Here is a 24,267-nt window from a genome sequence, read left to right on the forward strand (position 1 = left end):
GAGCTTCATCATCGCAGGCAGAGCAGCAGCCGCCATCGTCAGCTTCTGAAGTCGAAGAAGGAACCATCGTCGGAGAAAGGTACTCTGTCATGCCTACCGGATATTTTTATCTGTAATTCATTATTGAGTTCCGCACTTTTTTATCTGTAGTTTACTATTGCATTTCGGATATTTTTATCCGCAGTTCAAGACTGGGTTCCGGATATTTTTATCCACAGTTGGGCACTTGGCTTCTGGATTTTTTTATCCGCAGTTGTGGAAGAATGACCTCCAGATATTTTTATTTGCAAGAGGCATTTGACTTGTGGATAATTTTTTTCGTAGTGTTGTTGTTCTGCGCAAGACAAGAGCATGATGGGATTTTAAAAAGTTCGTCGGGTGCCAGTCACAATTGATCAGGTGCAGGAAGCAATTGCCTTTGAGTTTTGATTTGAAATTGGGCTCAATTAGAAATTGTTACTTATTGGACCTTGAATTATAATTGAAATTGGATTTGGATTCCAAATACTAATGTCTCTGGACTGTTTCTTCCTGCACCTCCATATCTTCTTCTGCCACCTCCATACACAACATGAAAATACATTTTTGTCCTTCTTGTGTCACCTCCATAGAGTAGTTTCCGGATTATGTAATTCGGAAACTCATTTGAAAAAAGACTTCCGGATTACATAATCCGGAAGTTAAATAAAACTTTCAGATTATATAATCCGGAGAATAATCATGCATATGAAAAATGACTTTTGGATTATGTAATCCGGTAGCTAATTACAAATTTGAAAAATGACTTCCGAATTACATAATCCAAAATATTATAAAGGGGCATTTTTGGAAATTTGAAAACTTATGGAGGTGAGAGAAGAAGGTATGGAGGTGCAGGAAGAAACAGTCATGTCTCTGCCATCAAGAATCGACACAAGGGTCATATTATCCATTCATGAAAAGTCAGTTTCTTGATCGATGTTATTAAATCGATGTTAATATAAGTTAGTATGAACTATTTGTCCTTTATATATTTGTCATTTATATAAAGTTTTGACTCACTAAATTCAAACTTCCTTGAATTTCAATGTTTTCATTAGTAGACAAAATTTAGATATAATATTTCAGAGAGATGCTTGATGAAATCACTTCTTTAGTTTTTCTGGATTCTGAAATTCGAAAATCTAACTTTTTCAAGTTAAAAACGGAAATTTTATTGCAAAAACAAGTTATGTTATTCTTAATAAATAGTATAACGCTATAATGAATCAAAGATTTTAGTGAAAATAAACTTCTTCATTCCATAAAATCCTACATAAATATTTCTAATCCAATCATACAGATTTTTTTTAATAATTATAATTTCAAGATTCATGAAATTATGATTCAAGTATGAAGATTTGAGTTTTTATTTATCACTGGAGTAAGATATTGGCCTCTTCTTCATGACCTAATCTCTTTGGTTAAGCATTGATAATTAAGGTGGCAAAAGAAGTCATAAAGATGAGTTAACTAGGGTTCAACATTTTGTCGCCGACCTAGTGAAGGCTATAAAGTATCCATTCTCTTTTAAAATGTTGAGATTCGAATGTCTCGAGAAAACTGGTGTAGATTCTCTTCTAAGAGACTCACCTTAATTACGAAACCATGATCACTTCTGCTAGGGTTTCAACCACTGTCAGTCTCCGTTCACACCATGTTCCTACCAAAAATCACTCGGAGTTACCTCAGTGAGAATTGTGTGTTCCTCCATCAATCTGTCGAGATGTCTTTTAAGGATAAAATTGTAACGAAACACACTTTCAAAACAGACAATATCTCGAATGACTCGGAGGTACCTCGGTGAGGATTGTGTGTTCTTTTTTTTTTATCAGTAAAGAATAAATAAAATAAAATGAGGTACTTTAAGGGTACCCCAACCCTTATACAAAAACAAAAAACAAGTTTCCTTGCACCAACAAGTATCCACCAGACCTTACACGACAATACCCAAAAACACGTATAAAATACTAGATACAGAGATCCCCCAACCCTCAATCCTATATTGAAACACGCCCTCAGAACATGCACAAAATCCAATAGCTAAAGAAGATCTTTACTAGCATTTTGACCTACATCAAACTCAATGCCAAATACAACAATAGAACCTGCAAAAGAGAGCATAACCAGAAAATCCTGCACAGAACACAAGCAACTTTCAATCGCAACCTAAGGCACTTACATCAATCCATCCATGCCAAGGAAACCTGCACAGAACATACCACAACTTCCAAACCTGGGTGTTCTTCCCTCAACCCGATACGTCTTTTAAGGATAAAATCGTAACGGAACACCCACTTTCAAAGCAGACAATATCTCAGATGCTGACGTTATCTCTCGGACTTAAGATCGGAACAAATCATAATCTTAACCCAAATAAAAAAACTTCCCCTTAGAGATCAACAAAATAAGGTGGATAAACTTGGGAAAGGAGAAATCGATGGGTTGAAGGTAATTTACAAGTTTTTTTATACAATTTTTCGTCACAGCTTTGTTAAACATAAAGTTCTAGCTAACAGCATATCATTGGTCACCGTTTTTGTCATGTAATGTTTGATGTCTGATTTAAAACCAGTGTGTGGTGCTATGATATGGTGGTATAACAACTCTTTCATCTGTCTTTTACCAAACACGATCTGAGTTGGATATGTTCTGTATTGATCATTTTTATATTTCCACTGTCGAAGTTGCTAGAGACTTAACTCATAAACTAAGCAAGGAAAAACAGCCATATTTCGCAGGATTAAACAAAGTAATTAAAGTTTTACACGTCCCTTCAGCAGGATAATCCAAAGAGCTTACTGTGTTACGTTTTGAGCAAGATGCATGCCATGCCACAAAAAATAAATTAGAGGGTTTTTGGATCTGACATAGTAAAATGAGCCTCGAGCATTGAGTGTGTATGCATATGATATTATGATATTGGATTGGATTATAATAATAAGAACTAAAGGTTGATTGATTGGATGATATTAGAATAGAATAATATGAACTAAAAGCATCATTTATCGGATTACAAGAGACAAATTTTGCTAACAGGATAGGAGACAAAAAGGGGGACAGGCTCTCAGCCCTAACTTTTCTCCTAGCAGTGGTTATTTTGATTAATCTTATTAAGTAAATTTTATTATGGGTGGTCTGATAACGGATAACTCGATAAGGTCAACAAACCATTGTTAGGATAAGCTTATAAATAGTTTTGATACGATATTAAGGAGTGGACTTTGAGTATAACTCAACCTCATAAAACCGATTTATGAGAAGAGATTTGCACTTACTTATTTACTATCAACCTCATAAAACCGATTTATGAGAAGAGATTTGTACTTACTTATTTACTATGAAATATCTTAATCTCTAGTCAGTGTGGAATCTCTACAAATTTTCTGCTAAAAGGAAGCATCACTCTACGATGCAGGAAGAGACCATTTGTCCTAAGCTCAATTGCCAAGAAATATATAAAAACTATAGTCCACAAAAGGATGTGGATTTCATGTGAAGAACACTTTGGCAAAAAGAAACACGTGATGGTCAATAGTTGAACTGAAAGATTCTTTTGGCGCATGAATTATTAGTCTTGCATGTATATATTCTTTGTTTCCTTCTTGTGCTTACAACTAGCTTTTCCAATATTTGACAAAAAGAAGAGAAGAATATAATACAGACATGCTAAACAATCTGACTTAACTCACATGATCCTGGGAATTCATATGATGAAAATGTTAAACAATTTCAGTTCTGTATAATATAGATAAAGGAACAACTTTCTTAAATATGTTTGCTGCAATTGATCAATAGTATATATCATTTGGTGAAACTGTACACTCATATTCACGGTGCCGAATTTCTCAGCCAACAGTTAAAAACTCAAAGGTGAACACCCACACTCCTAACATATTATAAATAAATAACTGATATTTTTTTTCATATCCTTTTTCCTTTTTTGTCAGTTCTTTATTATAAATATAGTATTAAAGTATTTTTAACCTATCATAACGATTGTTTGTTAGATTTATTAAGTCATCCACTATAAGATCGTTATGTTGTCCCACGCATCATTCTCGACGTGAGAAGAGTGTGTTAGAGATTCCACATTTACTATAGATTAGAGTGTTTCAGAATATATTAGTGAGTGCAAACCTTACCAGTGGGTTACGCAAATTCAATTCTTAATATAGCATAAAAAGACAAATCTAAATAACATGTTATGTCCACTAAGCACACAGACAAGAGAATCCCCATCATTATATAAGGGCAAACACCTGCATATGGAAATTAACCCTTCAGACTGTAGGAACAGAAAAGATATAATATAAGTTTTGCCTCATTTGTCTGCTCTATAATCTCAAAGTTGTGCAGTGCATGAGCTTCAATCATGGATCCCAGAATCTCCTTCTCCTATGATTTTGTGGCTTCCCAGCAGGCAATCAAGCATGAAAATATATACAGAGAAGATCCTGTCTCTTCGGATTTTGAATTCTCTGTCAAGAACAACTCCATGATATCAGCAGATGAAGTGTTTTTCCAGGGCATGCTGTTGCCTCTGAAGAGTCATGACTGCTCCAAGAAGGTCACTTTGAGGGATGAGTTGCTTGCTAATGATGACCATGAAGAGGAGTTACCAAGATTACCAAAGAGTTCAAGCCGGTGGAGGGAGCGATTAGGGCTCAGAAGGGTTTCATCTAAGAAAGATAAGAACAACAATGAAGGGTTTCAGAAGAGAGTTGCTAATGAAAAAGGGTTTTCTTCTGCACAAGGAGACAAGAGTGTGAGCTAAGACAAAATGGTAAGATATCAACCATCCTTCTCTTCTGATCTTCACATTTTTTACCACTTTCATCTTCTTTTGCTACTAAATATCCTTATAGTTTCAATCTTAATGAGTAAAATCCCATGACAGGAAATGTTTTCTGAAGGTGGTGTAAGTTGTAGGAGCAAATAGGAGAAGCATTCATTTCTGAATTTCTGAAGAAGACATATGAAAACTGCTAGAATTTTGGTCTCACTTCCTTCTCAACCCTTAAGCTAATTTAACCTAAGTTTATGTTCCCCACCTATCTCCAGCATTTTAATCTTTGTACAAAAAATTGCAGTTGAAGAACTTCTGAGTATTTTTGTTTGTGTATTCTCCTTCTACTTTCAAACAAGTTCTCTATATTCTTATCTGAACAAGATTCTTCGGTGTTACATTTTCTCTTTAGGAGAGGGGAAAAAGGAAAATAACGTGTTTTAAGAGAATTAACATAAACATAGGTTTCTATAAACATAGGTTTCAAATATAGAAATACAAACTTAAAGAAAAATGTGAGAAGTGTCACCACAATAAATAAAATAATTTAAAATCAATCAAAAGTTGAGATAAATGAATAAAAGTGAAAAAATTATTAAATAGAAATCAACTTTAGATATCTAACATAATTAGTTAATATATTAACCAAATTTGATAGTATTGTAAAGATTAAATAAATTATTGATATTTAAATTAATTATATTATTTATAAATAATTTTAAAATTGATATCTAATTAACTACATAGATTTTATCTATTAATTATTTAAATTTTAAAGTTGGTATCTAAAATCTTGATATCTAATTAAATATCAATTTAAAAATTATTTATCAATAAGAGAAACTAATTTAGATATCAATAATTTTTTTAATCTCTAAAATAGTATTTATATAATTTTATCAATATAAAATTAATTATTTTTTTATCTTTAAAATTAATTTTTATTTAATGATTTTTTTAGTGTTATCCTAAATAATAAAGTTTGGTTGATACTGTAAATAACAAAAACAATTATACTATAATTATTTTTTTAATAAAATATTATATTATAATAAAAATAATAATTTATTTAAATGAAAAAATGAATGTAATCAATCTCGAAATATCATTATCATCCTAAATTAAAAATAATTTAAAAAATGGACATAAACCTCGCCGAAGGACGCTAAGATAATATAATTTAAAAATAAATAGTATATAGCACTGGTTAACTTAAAACCAAATATAATATTAACATAATATTGTTTTCGTGAATTAAGTCAACGCTTAAAAAACATTTTATTAATTCAATTTTTTGTATTTTCTTTTGCAATTCGCATTTGTATTTTATCATGCAGTCATCATTACATGTTCATTTATATAAATTCGCATTCATTATCTTACAATCCTGTAAACAATGGTTTAATTTATAGAAAGCGATTAATAAAACTAATTTCAGAATTAAATGGATAAAAAGCAAAAAAAAAAACATTACATGTTCATTTAACATCATTGAGAAGTTATCTAAAATGAAAATATGAGACAATCCCATATTAAAATCAATTTAAACATTAATATAAATTCATTTATACAACATAAATTGAGTCCTATATTAAATTGTTAAATAAAAATCAAGTTTACCTATAAATGAATTTAAGTCCCAAATTTGAAAATTGTTAAATTTGATAACATTTGGGTTGTCCACAGAAGCTACACTTAACTATAATTACAATAATAGAAAATAAAAGTGGTAAGTAATAGAAATGTTTAAAAATTTACAAACAGAAGGGTTTGAATATTAGTAATATTTGAAAAATATTTTTAAAATTTATATTTGTACACTTTAGATGTATTTATTACAAACTTATGTATTGGACAAGAAATATTGATGTATTTAAGAGTTGAATTTTTTTGAGGAAATTTAAATATTGGATTGAAATTTAAAAAATATTTAATTTGAAGTATTTATAATAAGATGGTGTAAGTTATGGAACCAAACATGTTATTATTTGAGGTTGTATATTTTTACTGAATGAATAATACTAATCAAATAACTTTTTTATGTCATTATTCAATCACAAATTATTATATTTAATAGTTTTATTAAAGCTAATTTCTACTAAATTAACACTTAAAAAATTTGGTTATTTCATTGACTGAAAATCACCATAATAAAAAGGATTTAGTGCCTCTAAAAGCAAGATGTGTTTCAGACACAGTTATAGTTTTTCACAATGTAAAACTGATGTTTGAATTTTCCTTGAAAGAGTTATCTGCATATTTAATATTGCACTGTGTTTTTGACCATGATTATCTTGTAATAGCAATTCATGTGGGTTTCTACAGTAGAATTTCCTTTTGATTTTTGTGGTATAAAACAGAGTTTACAATAAATAATTCCCAATTTGTTTTCATAATTTACTTCACGTAGTTGCACCTTCACTTCACCATTACCATGTTTACTTCTCCCCTTCTACACAATGACTCTGTTTCTGCGTATCAACTCTGTGGGCATCTGGAAGCGCAACCGTTGGAAATGGAACCAAAGGTTCCGGCTTTTCACGACCCAGTTGCAAGCTTCCGAGCCCCATGTCGGTTTCGTGATCTCCACCAACATTTCCATCGCTAAACGCTTCAATATGGGCAATCTCGAAGAAGCCCGCCACCTGTTCGATCAAATGCCGCACCGAACAGTTTCTTCCTGGAACACTATGCTTTCTGGCTACTCCCGATGGGGGAGGTACCCTGAGGCCTTGGCCCTTGTTTCCGTCATGCACCGCTCCCGTGTCACGCTCAATGAGGTTTCTTTCTCTGCGGTGTTGAGCGCGTGTGCGCGTTCTGAGTCATTGCTTCTTGGAAAGCAGGTTCATTCTTTGCTTTTGAAATCTGGGTATGAGAGGTTTTGCCTTGTGGGGAGTGCTTTGCTATATTTTTGTGTGCACTGCTGTGGAATCAGAGAAGCTGAGGTGGTTTTTGAGGAGCTGCGTGATGGGAACCAAGTGTTGTGGAGTTTGATGCTTGCGGGTTATGTGCAGCGTGACATGATGGATGATGCTACGGACATGTTTGAGAAAATGCCGGCCCGGGATGTTGTAGCTTGGACTACATTGATCTCAGGGTATGCTAAGAGGGAAGGTGGGTGTGAGAGGGCTTTGGATTTGTTTGGGTGTATGAGAAGGAGTTCTGAGGTGGTGCCTAATGAGTTCACTTTGGATTGTGTTCTGAGGGTTTGTGCTAGACTTGGGGTTTTGTGTGTAGGGAAGGTTGTTCATGGGCTTTGCATTAAGGGTGGGTTTGATTTTGATAACTCAATTGGTGGTGCGCTTACTGAGTTTTATTGTGATTGTGAAGCTATTGATGATGCCAAGAGAGTTTATGAGAGCATGTGGGGAGAAGCTTGTTTGAATGTTGCTAACTCACTGATTGGGGGTCTTGTCTCAAAAGGAAGGATTGAAGAAGCTGAATTTGTCTTTAATGAATTGAGAGATACAAATCCTGTTTCATTTAATTTGATGATCAAAGGTTATGCTATGAATGGCCAGTTCGAAAAATCAAAAAGGATTTTTGAGATAATGAGTCCCAAGAATTTAACATCTTTAAATACTATGATTTCTGTGTATTCCAAAAATGGTGAACTTGATGAAGCAGTGAAGCTTTTTGACAAAACTAAAGGCGAAAGAAATTATGTCACATGGAACTCAATGATGTCGGGTTATATCATTAATGGTCAGCACAAGGAGGCATTGAATCTATATGTGGCTATGCGCAGATTATCAGTTGACTATAGTAGATCAACATTCTCTGTCCTATTTCGTGCTTGCTCTTGTCTTTGTTCTTTTCGACAAGGACAGTTACTTCATGCTCACTTAATCAAAACGCCATTCCAAGTAAATGTTTATGTTGGAACTGCTCTCGTAGATTTCTATTCCAAATGTGGTCACTTGGCTGATGCTCAACGCTCATTTATCAGCATTTTTTCGCCCAATGTAGCAGCATGGACAGCTCTTATAAATGGTTATGCGTATCACGGACTGGGATCTGAAGCAGTTTTACTCTTCCGCTCAATGTCACATCAAGGAGTTGTTCCAAATGCAGCTACTTTTGTTGGTGTTCTCTCTGCTTGTAACCATGCTGGTCTAGTTGGCGAAGGTTTGAGAATTTTCCACACAATGCAAAGATATTATGGGGTAACCCCGACAATAGAACATTACACATGTCTGGTGGATCTCCTTGGTCGATCAGGCCATGTAAAAGAAGCCGAAGAGTTCATCATAAAAATGCCGATCGAAGCAGATGCAATAATTTGGGGAGCTTTGCTTAATGCTTCTTGGTTCTGGAAGGATATGGAAGTGGGGGAGAGAGCTGCTGAGAAGTTGTTCAGTTTGGATCCCAACCCAACTTTTGCTTTTGTTGTTCTCTCCAACATGTATGCCATACTAGGTAGATGGGGACAGAAGACAGAACTTAGGAAAAGATTGCAGAGTTTGGAATTAAGAAAAGATCCAGGGTGCAGCTGGATAGAATTGAATAACGATATTCATCTGTTCTCTGTAGAAGATAAAACTCATCCTTATTCTGATGTTATTTATGCAACTGTAGAGCATTTAACTGCTACCATTAACTCTATTATACCCTTCAATTATCTTCATAGCAGCAATTTTGGGTAACATTTCTGAGGCAACCTACTCTTCATGATCTTATTTTTGGTGCAAGCCTGGTTTTATATATCAATAACACTCCCTTCAGACAATATAGGTTCATTATACCCTGTGAAGGAAGTTAACATGAATGACTTTTTGAAAACATTTGAAGAGTAACATAAGAAGTTGAATGTAAAGCTTTATATCCTATTCTGCTATGTCTTACATGTAGAAGAGTTTGTGTAGTAGTGAGAAACGTGTTACTGTGTTAACAGCTGAGGTAAATTTCTATTAAGAGTTTCAATAATGAAATCAAGAATCCATTTGTATAAAAGAATTATTCTCCTAATAATAATAGAATGTCAAAGCACATGGTACTATTCTACTTCAGAAAATTACAATAAGGAAAAAAATCAGAGATACATGTCATAGTAGCACTTCATCTACTGTAGCACCACACCATGTACAAAAGTTGTGGTTTTGTATGGAAATTTTAATTTACGAATTAACATTTTATTTTTAATATCAATCTCTAAAATTGACAATTATAAAATTTTATGACTATTATATAAACATGATAAAAAATCAACATGCAACAATAATTAAATCCCTCTGTATAAAATTAGGATTGTTTTTCTTTAACCTAGGTTTTTAATAGAAGATTAACCCTAAAGACACAAACTGAGGATAAAATAATTTCCTTTCGTTATCTTTTCACAGGAAACAACGAGAAGCAGTGTCCAGATTCAATGTATCTGCACTGCACGTAACAATCACAACCACGTCAAACAATTACCATCTCCTGTTATTTTGTGTTCGGAATTAACAGATAGCATCAATCACTACATTTAAATATTGTTTTTTGAGGTATTGTTCGTTCTAGAATCAGTGTTTTATTCTTGTTTTATCCTTAAAACATACAGTGATGATGGATTAGAGAAGGAAGAGTATATAAAGTGTTTTTAACTTTAAGTTTTAAGACTGAGACTATATATTATCAGTAGTAGTAGAACAATTTGTTTGTATATAGGTAAAAGAGTAAGCTCAGCACTTGGCAAAGAAGTGAATGATAGCTGACAAGAAGCATGGGAGAGGTAGACCCTGCTTTCATCCAAGAGCCACAACACAGAGCAAAGTTGTATACCATCCAAGCTGAAGAAATTCCTGTGATAGATCTGTCTTCATCAGATCCATCTTCCATTGAAGGGTTAGTGAAGGAGATAGGGAGTGCATGCAAGGAATGGGGTTTCTTCCAAGTAACCAACCATGGGGTGCCCCTCACTCTAAGACAAAGCATTGAGAAAGCTTCAAGGATGTTCTTTTCTCAGACTCTGGAGGAGAAGAGGAAGGTTAGCAGAGATGAGTCTTCTCCATGTGGTTACTATGACACAGAACACACCAAAAACGTTAGGGACTGGAAAGAAGTCTTCGATTTCCAAGCCAAAGACCCCACTTTCATTCCTCTCAATTCTGATGAACACGATCATCGAATCTCGAACTGGACAAATCAATCCCCTCAATACCCTCCAAACTTTAGGTAATTCAACTTCTCCTTCAAACAAAATTACTCTTCGCTTGTCATAGATTCACATCGACTAGAGATTAAGATATTCCATCCTTTATAAGTTGGTACAAATTTCGTCTTACAAACTAGTTTTATGAAGTTGAATTAGACTTAAATTTCACTTATGGTATCAGAGTCATTTAAAGTCTATTCTAGAGACAGTTTGTTGGGCGTATCGTGGTGTCATATGTTATCGAGCCGTTATCAGACTACCCAAACATATATTTTCACGCACGAGATGTGTGTTGGAGATCCTAGATCGACTAAAGATTAGAATATTTTATATAAGTGGGTGTAAACCTCATCTCATAAACCGATTTTATGATATTGAATTAAGCTTAAAGTCTATTTATTTGTCTTTTCTTGTAATTCAACTATCTATAGATGAAATATTAGTTAATGGATTGTTTATAAACGATGGGAATATGTGTATATGGACAGGGATATAATCGTAGAGTATGTTGAAGAGATGGAAAAGTTGTCCTTTAAGTTGATGGAGCTGATTGCTCTGAGCTTAGGCCTTGAGGCAAAGAGGTTTGAAGAATTTTTCAGCAAAGATCAAACTAGCTTTATTCGTCTCAACCACTATCCTCCATGCCCTTATCCTGAGCTAGCCCTTGGTGTTGGTCGACATAAGGACGCTGGAGCCTTAACCATTCTTGCACAAGATGAGGTTGGTGGACTTCAAGTCAAACGCAAAGCAGATCAAGAGTGGGTTCGAGTGAAACCTACACCAGATGCCTACATAATCAATGTTGGTGATATTATTCAGGTTAGTTTTTAAGGGTTTTTTTTTATCACATTTAAAAAAATTATAAATTTAGGTAAGTCGTGTCAATTTATCACAACTTCATAGGAAAAAGTCGTGCCAATTTGACACGATTTTGTCACATCAATATGAAGTCGTATCAACACGTCAACCTGAAGTCGTGTCAATATGTTAACCTAAAGTTGTGTCAAGTTAGCACAACTTTGTTCACGTCATTTTAAAAAATTCTTGTTTATATATTGAGTAGTAAATTATGTAATATATAAAATTAATTTGATACATAATTTTCTAAAGGTGTTAGTTTTTAATCGTAAAAAAAATGAGTAAACTTGGAGGTAAGAGGTACTGACACATGACAACAAATCTTGCTGAAAACATCAATTCAATTTTGAAAAGATTTAGAAAGAAAATTAAAAAAAAAGAAAAATTTTATGACATAGACAAAGTAGTATATCAAGTTCATGCGACTTCAAGTTGACATGGTAGAAGTTGTGCCAACTTGGCACGACTTCAGATTGGGGTGGCAAAATCGTGTCAACTTGACACACAACTTAGCAAAATTTGTAATTTTTTTAAAAAAAAGACTCCATTTTAGTAAAAAGAAAAAAAAAACAAAGTTGTAAAAAAAATCGGTTTTTGAAGCTATATAAAGATAGAAGATGTTGAAACTCTAGTGCTGAAGTTAATACCAGTTTATGAAACATATATAATCTCTTGATATTAGATTGGGTTGTTAATGCGGGTTTGGAGCAATGATTTGTATGAGAGTGTGGAACACAGAGTAATGGTTAACTCTGAGAAAGAAAGGTTTTCCATTCCATTTTTCTTCTTCCCTGCACACGACACTGAAGTGAAGCCTTTGGAGGAATTGTGTGATGAGAGAAACCCTTCAAAATATAGGCCATACAAATGGGGCAAGTTTCTTGTCCGTAGAAAGGGCAGCAATTTCAAGAAACAAAATGTTGAGAACATTCAGATTCATCATTATAAGATAGCTTAAAGGATAATCAAATATCAGCTTTAGCTTATGCATGACCCTAGAAGAATGTTTCTGATTATTATGCACTACTTTGAAGAAAAAGTGAACATTATGCATGCAAGTATCATGTAATAAAACAAAAATATTGAAAGTGCATGGATCCTTCATTGTTTTTGCTGTTTAAGGTTTTAGTATTCAGTAAGTATTGTTTGATGTTGTAAACTACTTCTTCATTGTAAATAGCAATTAACTGTTGAAAACTACCTACATATTTATAATCGTATATAACTATAGGTTTGTGAGTTACATACAAATTTTATTTTATGTATGGACTTAAATTCGAATGTAAATTGATAATTCATGCTAGTTATTTTATGAATAACAACAACATTTCCTAAAAATTATCCGTAGAAAATTTTTGTATGTAAGGTTAGACATAATTTTTTTTAAGGATGTGAGGTCTTGTATACAATATATATATATATATATATATATATATATACTAATAAAGAAAAATTAAATAGACTTAAATAAGTTTTAACTCTAACATTAAATATTTAATAAAAAAATTCAAATTTTATACTTAATAAATTAAACATGTTGGTTTAATTTTTTTTACCTGTGCTAATTTTATTGTTACTCTGTCAATTAAGTTAAAAACACATGTCACAATGTTAAAAAATTAAATACATCAAACCAAATCATAGTACACCATAATATATATATATATATATATATATATATATATATATATATTATGATAAAAGTATAGGCTAAGGGACCCAAAGATAAACATAAAACTATTTTAAAAATTGATTAAAAGAAACAATATAAATTTACAATAAAGCAAAAAATAAATATTTAAAAAAAAACTTAAATCAAATTTCGATAACTTATTAAGTACTTAATTTAAAAAATAATTTATGGAGTGTTCAAAATAAATTTAAAGTAAAGAATATAATGGGATCGTTGATCTCAAAACTGAAAAGGATAATGGTACATTAATCATTCACATTTTTTTTACAATTACATTATAATCTCCAATATTATTATTTTAATACTTTTCATATCATTTAATTATAAATATACCTTTTATTATATATTTATTTATAAACTCATCGGTTATACAATTCCAAAATTATCAAAATCTCATTTTCCAACTAAAAATTACATTGCTCTTTATAAAATTTGCTGTTTTGACATCATTTGCCACTTGATTATTATCTTTTGGTTAGATTCTTAGGGACTTCAACTATTAGTTGCTTTTTTTTTCACTTTTACTTTTTGAGCACTAGTATACAAACACAACCTTACTAGTATACAAACACAACCTTACTAGTATACAAACACAACCTTACTAGTATACAAAACACAAGACACGTTGTAGCATAACAGATACTAGTCCAAGTTCAATGCACATAATCTCTGGTGATTACATCAGCAACACATAAAACATTGAGTATCAGACATCTTTGGATCAAACCAATAAACCAGGAACAACCAACATGGGACAGGTAGACGCTGCTTTTGTTCAGGCACCAGAACACAGACCAAAAACCTCAGTGATTGTGGACCAAGGCATCCCTCTCATTGATCTGTCTCCCATAAACTACCAAATCGAAGACACCATCCCACTTTCTTGTGTCCAAGAATTAGTTCAAGAAATAGGCAGTGCATGCAAGGAGTGGGGTTTCTTTCAGGTGATCAATCATAAGGTGCCTTTGGGTAAACGACAGAGGATTGAAGATGCTGCAAGGAAGTTTTTTGCACTTGATTTGGAGGAAAAACTGAAGGTGAGAAGGGATGCAGTTAACGTGCTGGGGTACTTTGAAGCAGAACATACCAAGAATATTAGGGACTGGAAAGAGATCTATGATTTCAATGTGCAGGAACCCACTTTTATACCACCTTTACTTGACCCAGATCATGATCAGAGCCTTCAGTTCCAATGGGATAATCGCTGGCCTCACAATCCTCCACATTTCAAGTAATTCAATGCCCATAATTTGATTAGGCTATACTATATTTCTGTTATTAAATTTGAGTTTAATTTCATATACTATTTGATTAGTCTATAGTATATTTCTCTTATTAAATTTGAGTTTAATTTTATACACTATTAAAGTGGACTTTAAGCTTAACTCAATCTTATAAAATCGATTTATGAGGTGAGATTTGCACTCACTTATATACTATGAAATGTTTTAATCTCTAGTTGATATTGGATCTTCAATACACACCTCTCACGCCTAGAGTGACAGCTTGTGCGTAGAACTAGCGGATGGTCTGATAAGTCCAAGAAACTCTCGTTAGAATATGTTCGAAATGACTCTGATACTCTATTATGAAGTGGATTTTAAGCCTAACTCGGTCTCATAAAACCGTTTTATGAAGTTAAATTAGACTTAAAGTGGATGGTTATTTAAAATTCTACACCTTTAGTTCAGCGTATACTCTGTTTTCTCATTACATTTTCTTGTGTTGAGGTGCTAAAATCTAATTAAAAGGAGAAGACACAGATAGAATATATAAAAGTTTGGAAGAAACCATTTAAATGGGGTCTTATTTTGAAGAGATTCATTCATAAGTTTTTGATAGAGTATCGTGGTGGTGGGATAAAGCTAGGTTATTATTGTTGAATTTGTTTTACAAAGGTGAGGATTAAATTTGAATCTAAGATCTTATGTAGTATATCATCATATACTAACAGAAAAATACTGATCTGATACCAGAGAAGCATGCCAAGAATATGCAGAAGAAGTGGAGAAACTTGCTTATAAGTTGATGGAACTTGTTGCTATGAGCTTAGGCTTGGTGCCAAATAAGTTTCGCAGCTACTTCACACATAACACCAGTAATATCAGACTCAACCATTATCCACCTTGTCCCTACCCTCATCTGGCTCTTGGCCTTGGACACCACAAGGACAGCGGTGTATTGACTGTGCTTGCTCAAGATGAAGTTGGTGGTCTAGAAGTCAGGAGAAAATCAGATGGAGAGTGGATTCGAGTCAAACCCATTTTCAATTCCTTCATCATTAATGTTGGTGATATGATCCAGGTATCAAACCTTAGCTCATTTTTCTCTCCATCAAAGTTTTCAAAAGGGTGATGCAAATCCATTATTGATAAGTGAACTGATTACAGATAAAAATGTTATTTTCACATTGATACATTGAAAGACATCAGTTTACAATTATGATCTGCTTAATACAATTTTAAAATTAATCATTTTAGACAATTTCTGAAGTTTGGACGCCTCTTATATGGTGTGTCTGTGTCGGACACACGTATCAGACACCAACATTCATACGATACTCGTAAGATACGTATCGGTAAAGTGTCCAATTCAAAAAATATTTGTTAGATTTCTGACAATTCTATCATAGTTCTAACACAATTTTAAAGAGGAGAAATACATTAAACTTTTTAAAACTCAAACTTCTTGTATAAATTTTTAATATGATTATAAAAATAAGCAACAAATCATTTTGAACCAGTCATGAGAAAAAAAATTCTGCAAAAAAAAAAACTGAAACATACTTATGCACACAAATCTTTATTGTCAATTTATATATATATTTGTGTCCGCATGTCCTACATTTTAGAAATTATACGTAGTGTCAATGCTACATAGGTTTCTTGATGAAGTCTCTTTTGTGAACGTAGATTTGGAGCAATGATGGTTATGAGAGTGTGGAGCACAGAGTGGTGGTGAACTCTGAGAAGGATAGGTTTTCAATTCCATTCTTTCTTAAACCAGCACTCTACACTGATGTGATGCCCTTTGAAGAGTTGTTAGACGATAAAAACCCTCCTAAATATAGATCACTCAACTGGGGCAGCTTCCGCACTGCAAGAATGCGTAGTAATTTTGCCAAATCCAATGTTGAAAATCTCCAAATTTATCATTTCAAGCTTCCCAGTGACTGAATTGAAGAGTGTGCAAAATGTGAACTTGAAGTTTATGTTGTAAATACTTATAGTAGCTAAGTAGAACCATGGTTAAGAACAATGATAATGTTATCCACCATATAGAATGCACTCTAATATTATCCAAACCACAAGCCCAAAACTATACTAAATTGCTTTGAAAGGTGTTGGTGTATACGCATTAGGTGCAAGTAATTGGAAACATGTTTGTGATTTAAGAGTGTTCTGAGTAGAAGTAAGGCTATGGAACTAAGTGTGAAGTTTCAAAAAGTCAACAAAACTTTAAGGACTCTTATAAATAGTGTAGATAGGAATAAAACCCTACCTATTTTATCTAAATCTTCTTGCTTCCATGTAAGGTACGTGTGACCTAGGCCTTTATGTAAGGACATAAAACATCAATAAAAACACCAAAGTTGTTAGAGAGAACTAGAGATGCATATAGGCCCATTAAGATTATCTAGGACTATTTTATACAAATTCTTTCTACACCCAATCTTTTTGAACTTGCACCCAACACAATTTTAAATTTTCAATAATACTCTTTATTCTGGAATTTGAAATAATACATTCTGAAAAAGTAGATTCAGAAGATATTATTGTGTTTCGAAAATAAAAATCCAAAAACAAAAATCAAAATCTCATTCTAAAAAAAATCCAAAATTTGAAAAAATACATTCTGAAAGAGATTATTGTGCTCTGAAAATAAAAATCTAGAAACAAAAATGAAAAATCCATTCTAGATAAAAAAAAAAAACCGCAATACAAAAAATTTATTTTAAAAAAAACCATTAAAAATAATTGTAGAAGTCACTATTAAAATATATTATAAAAGATAGGCAATTGCTTCCTGCACCCAATCAATTTTGACTCGCACCCAACAAAAATTTTAAAATTACATTTTGCCATTTTCACACATTTGCTTACAGATTTCAATATCTGGAAGTCATTTTTATATATTCTAGATTTCGAAATTCAGAAGGTCATTTTCATATTTTATTTAAGCTTCCGGAAGTGAATAATGAGTTATGGATTTTCATATTCAGAATGGTGTGTTGTAAATGGTGTTGAGGATTGAGATCCATAACTCATTTATGTTTGCTTACGGATCTTGACATTCGGGAATTCATTTATGTTGTCCAAATAAGCGTACAGATGGTAAAATTCAAAAGTGACATATTAATTCCGAATTTATCTATGCAGAAATTTATAATTTAACTTACAAATATGAATATCCAGAAGACAAAAATTTAAAATTATTAAGATAAAATAAACATTTCACGTATATATCATAAATGATATCAGCCTAAAAAATAAGAGGGTAATTACAAAAATTACAAGGGTACATATATACAAGAACAAAAAGCCTTTTATCTAATAGTTATCATCAATACTAAAAATATCTTTTTGCCCAAAAATTTAAATTTAGTTTATTATTTTACAGTAGACTAACTAACACTTTATAATATAAACTGAACTCCGTTGACAAATTTATTAGATGCTTGATTTTTTAAGGTAATATGCATATGACTCGAAGATAAAAAATAAAAAAATTGTAACTAATGTTTAAAAATAACAAAGTGTTAAAGAATAATAATAATTTATAAAATAAGACGTGTTAGTATAATTTCTGAATAATGAAAGATATAATTTGAAGGAAAGTCAATGTAATTATTGACGGACTTTTCAATATGTAATTTATAATTTCTATTTATAAATAATTTATAACGTAACCAGTTTTTCTATTATATTATACTTCTGACTTTAATGTCATAGTTTTTTTTTTCAAAAGGAACTTTAATGTCATATACAACGCCTATGCCTATGATTGGGGTATCTAACTTCCAATTTCGTTATCTATATATTAAATTTTAATACAAAAATTTAACTGAGATTAATTTAAATTTTTATAATCAACTTCTTTTACTATGATCCACATGTTAATGCAATTCTATAATTACAATTAATGTGAAATATAATTTTTGTAATGACTTAAAATTCGTACAACAAAATAATAATTTAATTAATTTTGATAGAATTAATTTACTTAAATATGTTTTTATTCTCTACAATACAAAATGAATAAGCTTTAGTTTTTAGTTTTGCTCTTTATAAATTTGATTATTATTTTAATGTAGAACTAAGTATTTATTACTAATATAATAATAGGTGGAGACATGATACTTCTAATATTTCTCTAAACTTGTGGAATAATTTATTTTTATTTCTTTTATAAAAAGTTTTCATGTTAGGCATTACTATACAACTTGACATCTCAGTTAGGCTGACACCTCAAGTAACAACAATCATCTGCCATTACATGGAAAAAAATATTATTAAAATAAATACAAAAATATGGGGGACTAAACCAAAACTCATATGTTAACAAAAACGATACATAGATAGATTATACATATTCATAAAGAATTCTAAGAACAGACTAGCTGTGAGTCTATTATACCAATGAAATTGTGAAATAAATATTTAAATAAAACTAAATTAACATAATTTAAAGAATAAAATTTATTTATAATATTTTTTATATAAAAGTTTCATGTTGAATATCATTATATACTTGACATCTTAGTTCGACCTGACATCTCAAGTATCAATGATCATATCTGAGACTCAAGTATCAACAATCATCTGTGAGATTATTGTTGTTACTTTAGTATCAGAATCTAACTCTCAAGTTGTATAAAAAAAATAAAATATAAAAACAAATAGTGAATTGGTTGAGCAAGCAACTAGGTTGCGTGCAGCCAAAGAAAGGAGCACGTTGAACCCATAAAGTGAAATTGTTTATTGTAACGTGTTGCCCCCAAACATTAGCACAAAACCTTCTTATAATAAAACGACAAAACTCAACTCCTAAACAATAAATAATATTTCTTTTTTCTCTCTTTTTAACAAGGGGAATCTTTGAGGTGGGATATTTTCATTTTATATTTTATTATAAGTAGGGAAACATAGTGGCCAATTATTGATTTTAGGAAAAAGTTACAAAATATTAATGATTTTTCATCTTGTGGTATCAGTTTCTAAGTTAGTGATATTTCATTCTTACAAGTTTTGCTAAAATTGGAAGGAGTTTTAAAAATTAAGTTTTTATTTATATTTTAATAAAACTAAAACAATAATTTATTAATTAATATTACAAAATAAACTTTAAGTCTAACGCAACTCCATAAAACCGGCTCATAAGATCGAGGTTTGCATTCACTCATATACAATGAATGAAAGACTCTAATCTCTAATCGACGTGGAATCTCCAACAATTAAAATATTGTATTTAGTTATTAAAATTTATGTAAAATTTAATTCTTAAATTTAAAACTTTGTCAGAAATTTGTTTAAAGTTAAATATATTTTTCGTTTTTTATTATAACGTAAAATTAATTATTATTTTTTTAAATTTAGATCTTTAAGTATTTGTAATATAAAAAAAATTGAAATATTTCTTTTTATATATCATAATGGATTATGGAATGTCTTTTATATAATATGTGCATCTTAGATTTAAGACGTTTTTAAAAACTCTATATTAAACACAGTCTCACAATTTTCTAAAAAAAAGATAAAATTTATTAAATAAGATAAATGATTTAGAGAAAATATAGATATATTATATAAAGTTATTGTTATAATAATAAAATTACTTGAAAACTTTATACTGAGGTATTTCCTTTGTTTAATCCTGATATAATTTTTTGTTTTTTCCTCCACGGTATCCCAAGATTAGGTGAAACACTTTTACTAATAATAATTGATCTTGAATCTAATTATTTGATATTATTACTAATGTTGTCTAAAGAAATATTTTCTAACTAATTTGTTACCTTTTTAAAATGTTACTAGAAATAACGTTTTATTTGACTCAATTTTTATATGCATTTCTATTTTATCTTAAAAATATTATTAATTTTTTTTAATTTATATGTGTATGCGTATACTTTGTATGCTAGACGGTCCTTAATATTATTGTTGAAATGACAAGAGAAAATGAAATAAGAGAATTTATTTATTGTTTAAGGTTTTTATTTGCATATCTTTTCCCTTTCACGCGTGAAATGGCACAGGAAAAGTAAACCAACTCATTTAATACAATAATTCATACCACCTAAAGAGTTTCGTGATCACCTTATTATTGTTTTTTTATTATTTAAATTTAAATATTTTTAGCATAACTAACGAATAAATATTTTTATGTTAGTAGAAAATAATTTAATAAACTTCAACTTTTTTAGTACAATTTTTTTTACAGTGCTGCTAGAACAAGAAACAACACGTATTTAATAGTATTTATTATTTATAATTTTTGAATATTAAATATTGAATATTGAATTGAGTGTCAAATAATATTTTTCATATGCGTTACACGTGTTGAGATTTATTCAAGACCAAGATAGAAAAGTGTACAACAAATACATATTAATAATTAATTTAAAATCTACTATTTTAGATATCAATTTAAAAATTAATTTATTAATTTTTATTAATATTATAAATTATTTTAAATGTTAATACTTATTTAATTTATAAAATAATATCTAAATTAGTTAATATAATAATTAATTATTTTTTATTTTTAAAATTAATTCTATCTAAATGATTTCTTGAAAATATATCGTGCTTTTATTTCAGTATTAGTAAAATAATATTTACTCACAAATTGCTTTATCAAATGGGAGGAAAAAAGGTTTTGACTGTGAAAAACAATCACAAACAACAATTTTTTGGACGGTGATAGATTGATTTTATTTTGTTTACTTTCTTTTTAGTTTGTTTTGTTTTAGGATTGTTTTCAATTGAGAAATGTTAAAATCACATGGTTATATATGTTTTATAAAAAATATACTAAAATGGTACAATTATTGAATTTAAGTAAATGAATATATTTCAAAATTAACTTAACAAATGTAAATAAATTGTTGTTATTGTGGTAAATCTTACATCGTGATACAAATATTTTATAATAAAATATAAATTTCACTTTATAATTTAATTTTATAAGATTAAATTAAATTTAAAATTTATTTTTTAATATAATATTAGAGTAATTATTATTTATAAGTATGATTACAGACTGAGAATGTTGTGTTTATTAACATAAATTTGGGTTAAAAATATATAAACAAATGTTTATTTTATGATTATTATTTATTGAAGTCTTGCCTACTTAAAAAAAAATCGTGTAAGGAGGTATGAATGCTTTTATTTATGTTTTCTAAAAGCATGCTTGAAGGTATGAATTTAGATCTTTTAATGTTTTTTCAAATTCGATATACTAAAAAATACAACTAAGATATATAATAAATAATTTATTACTAATATATCAATTAATAAGGTTTAAAATTTTGTTATCTCCAAACATATTTTCAATATATTATTTTAATTGCAACAACACTTTAAGACTTAAAATAATTATATTATATAACCCAAAATAAAAAAGTCTTTAAAAAAATATTTCGAGAATAACCACTGTGACTCCAACCTTTTCTTAGTACTCAATTATTTTATAATTTATTATTTTCTTATTCACTTACTTAATGATGGATCTTATTCACTTACTTAATGATTGAAACATCAGAGTATCTTTTATAAATAATATAACACTGACATTTAATACGAATACAAACATAATATATATAATTTTTAAAATATAGAACACGAAACACGAATCTATATATTATATAATTATGAATTATATAAATTAACAATAAAATATTTATGTGCACAATGTTTCAGATTATTTTTTAAAAATTATTTTTTAAATCAGAAAGATATTTAATTTATTTTTTATTTTTATAATTATAATAAAAATTAATATATTTTTTTAAGATTATATTAGAACCGTAATAGAATTCTCAAAAATATTTCGCATCAAATTTATAGTATCTGACACAGATATAAGTGTTTGAATTTTATAAGTGGACCTTTATAAGAAGAAGTTGTATTTCATTAACAATTATTATTATTGATAGCTGAACTGATATTTCAATAAATACAATTTCAGCTTATTAAATAAACTTGATCTAAAAACATTCCATTTGTATTATGAATGTAATGTTTGCCAGGTGTCACTAAAAGAGAGGGATAAATGGTTTATTTTGGAGTATTTAAAATATCAACGAAATTGGTTATTAATTTAATTGTATTATTGTTATTGACAAGGGCACTGCAAATTACGTACTCAAGCACCGACAACTAGCACGGGCCCATTATTTGTTTTCTCGTACATATTTGTTGTCACAAAAGACAAAATTAATAAATAATAATCAAACTATAAGAAGGATACGTGTTTTCTTATAAGAATAAACACATATTTTGTGTAAACAATTCATTTTAAAAAAACTATCAATAAAAAATATTTTATCTGGTGCTGATTTATAAGAAAATTATTCATTATATATTTTCCTTTTCCCATTCAGATATAAAGGATTAAAATAAATCATTAATGTAAATTTAGACTTTTATCTCGTCAATTTAGGTTAGATTAGAGAGTAAAGGATAAAAAAAAGTTGTAATTAAATTCAACTTTTTTTATGTCGTATTTTTTTTTTTTTTTATGTTTGATGAAAAATTCAAAATTTACGTTGAATCACATTAAAATTCGATGTAAATTTAGAATTTTATATTTGATTTAATGTGGTTCGACTAAAAGGTTTTCAAATTTTTACACGTGTATCTTTTTTTTTCTATCTTTCTCTCTCGTGAATGACAATTTCTATTATGATTTTGCTCTCTTTGATAGTGACTCCGATAATTTTATGGAGGCTCCTTTAGTATTTTTGTTGGTTTTTTACCAGATTGGCTCAGGTCATTGTGTGAACGAGAGGATGCAGGTTGACACAGATTCTCGTTCGACTAAGTTATCAGACTCAAATATTACTAAGTTTAGAAGCTATTTGGGACTAATAGCTCGACAACATGTATCTATCGTCATTTCATCATGCGATGAGGTTGAAGAGATAAAAGAAAAACCTATTGTGACAGGATATTTAAGTATTGCACCATTTTATGTTAAGTTTTATATGTTTTGACATTCGAGACACTAACGTGTTAAAAAAAGAATGTCTTATCAATTATTATCACTAATTGGAGGGACTTCAAATTTTTCTTAACACTAGAATACATGCTTGAAAAACATAAAATGTCAATCATTATGTCAAGTACTAGATAACTAAGGATTTCATATAATTTTATGTCACTCAATTGGATGTCTTTTGTTAGGATTTGATATAATTTTATGTCACTCAATTGGATGCCTTTTGTTAGGTTAGTTTTTACAAATTTCTACTAACAAATTGTGCTTGTCTCATATTTTTATTTTCATTGATGAAAAAAATAATAATCTTCCAAGAGTTGCAAAAGCTTTGCTAATCAGATCACCACATGTGTTAAATTGTTTCGTACTATTTATGTACAACTTGTCCAATTCAGAATAAAATTAAAATTTGCCCATTTCAATAAATATCAAATGAAATTACACCATTTCACACCCTCCAACAAAAAATCGTTTGAATCTATTAAAGGTGATAAAATATTTAAATTTATGTGCAAAAATATAACTTTTATTGTACGTATAAAAATATAA

The 24,267-nt window shown here is 30.0% G+C and overlaps 4 protein-coding genes across 4 annotated transcripts; all 4 read left to right on the forward strand.

Annotated features, from left to right (window-relative positions):
• Positions 1-4,314: 4,314 nt before the first annotated feature.
• LOC137808754 (uncharacterized) lies at positions 4,315-5,143 on the forward strand. The gene is made up of 2 exons (XM_068610022.2): positions 4,315-4,804; positions 4,919-5,143. The coding sequence occupies exon 1, from the start codon at positions 4,394-4,396 to the stop codon at positions 4,793-4,795; it is 402 nt and encodes a 133-aa protein (XP_068466123.1). The 5' UTR covers positions 4,315-4,393; the 3' UTR covers positions 4,796-4,804; positions 4,919-5,143.
• Positions 5,144-7,013: 1,870 nt separating this feature from the next.
• LOC137808753 (pentatricopeptide repeat-containing protein At2g13600) lies at positions 7,014-9,644 on the forward strand. The gene has a single exon (XM_068610021.2). The coding sequence runs from the start codon at positions 7,267-7,269 to the stop codon at positions 9,451-9,453; it is 2,187 nt and encodes a 728-aa protein (XP_068466122.1). The 5' UTR covers positions 7,014-7,266; the 3' UTR covers positions 9,454-9,644.
• A 480-nt stretch (positions 9,645-10,124) lies between these two features.
• Positions 10,125-12,922, forward strand: LOC137808756 (jasmonate-induced oxygenase 2). Its single transcript, XM_090299921.1, has 3 exons — positions 10,125-10,963; positions 11,432-11,762; positions 12,484-12,922. The coding sequence occupies exons 1-3, from the start codon at positions 10,512-10,514 to the stop codon at positions 12,757-12,759; spliced, it is 1,059 nt and encodes a 352-aa protein (XP_090156047.1). The 5' UTR covers positions 10,125-10,511; the 3' UTR covers positions 12,760-12,922.
• A 116-nt stretch (positions 12,923-13,038) lies between these two features.
• On the forward strand, positions 13,039-16,833 carry LOC137808755 (fe(II)/2-oxoglutarate-dependent dioxygenase 4). Its single transcript, XM_068610023.2, has 3 exons — positions 13,039-14,725; positions 15,471-15,798; positions 16,407-16,833. Exons 1-3 carry the CDS (start codon positions 14,244-14,246, stop codon positions 16,668-16,670), a joined length of 1,074 nt encoding a protein of 357 aa, XP_068466124.1. The 5' UTR covers positions 13,039-14,243; the 3' UTR covers positions 16,671-16,833.
• The last annotated feature ends 7,434 nt before the right edge of the window (positions 16,834-24,267 follow it).

This window comes from Phaseolus vulgaris, chromosome 3, assembly GCF_051622355.1.
Source record: "Phaseolus vulgaris cultivar YP4 chromosome 3, ASM5162235v1, whole genome shotgun sequence".
NCBI lineage: Eukaryota > Viridiplantae > Streptophyta > Magnoliopsida > Fabales > Fabaceae > Phaseolus > Phaseolus vulgaris.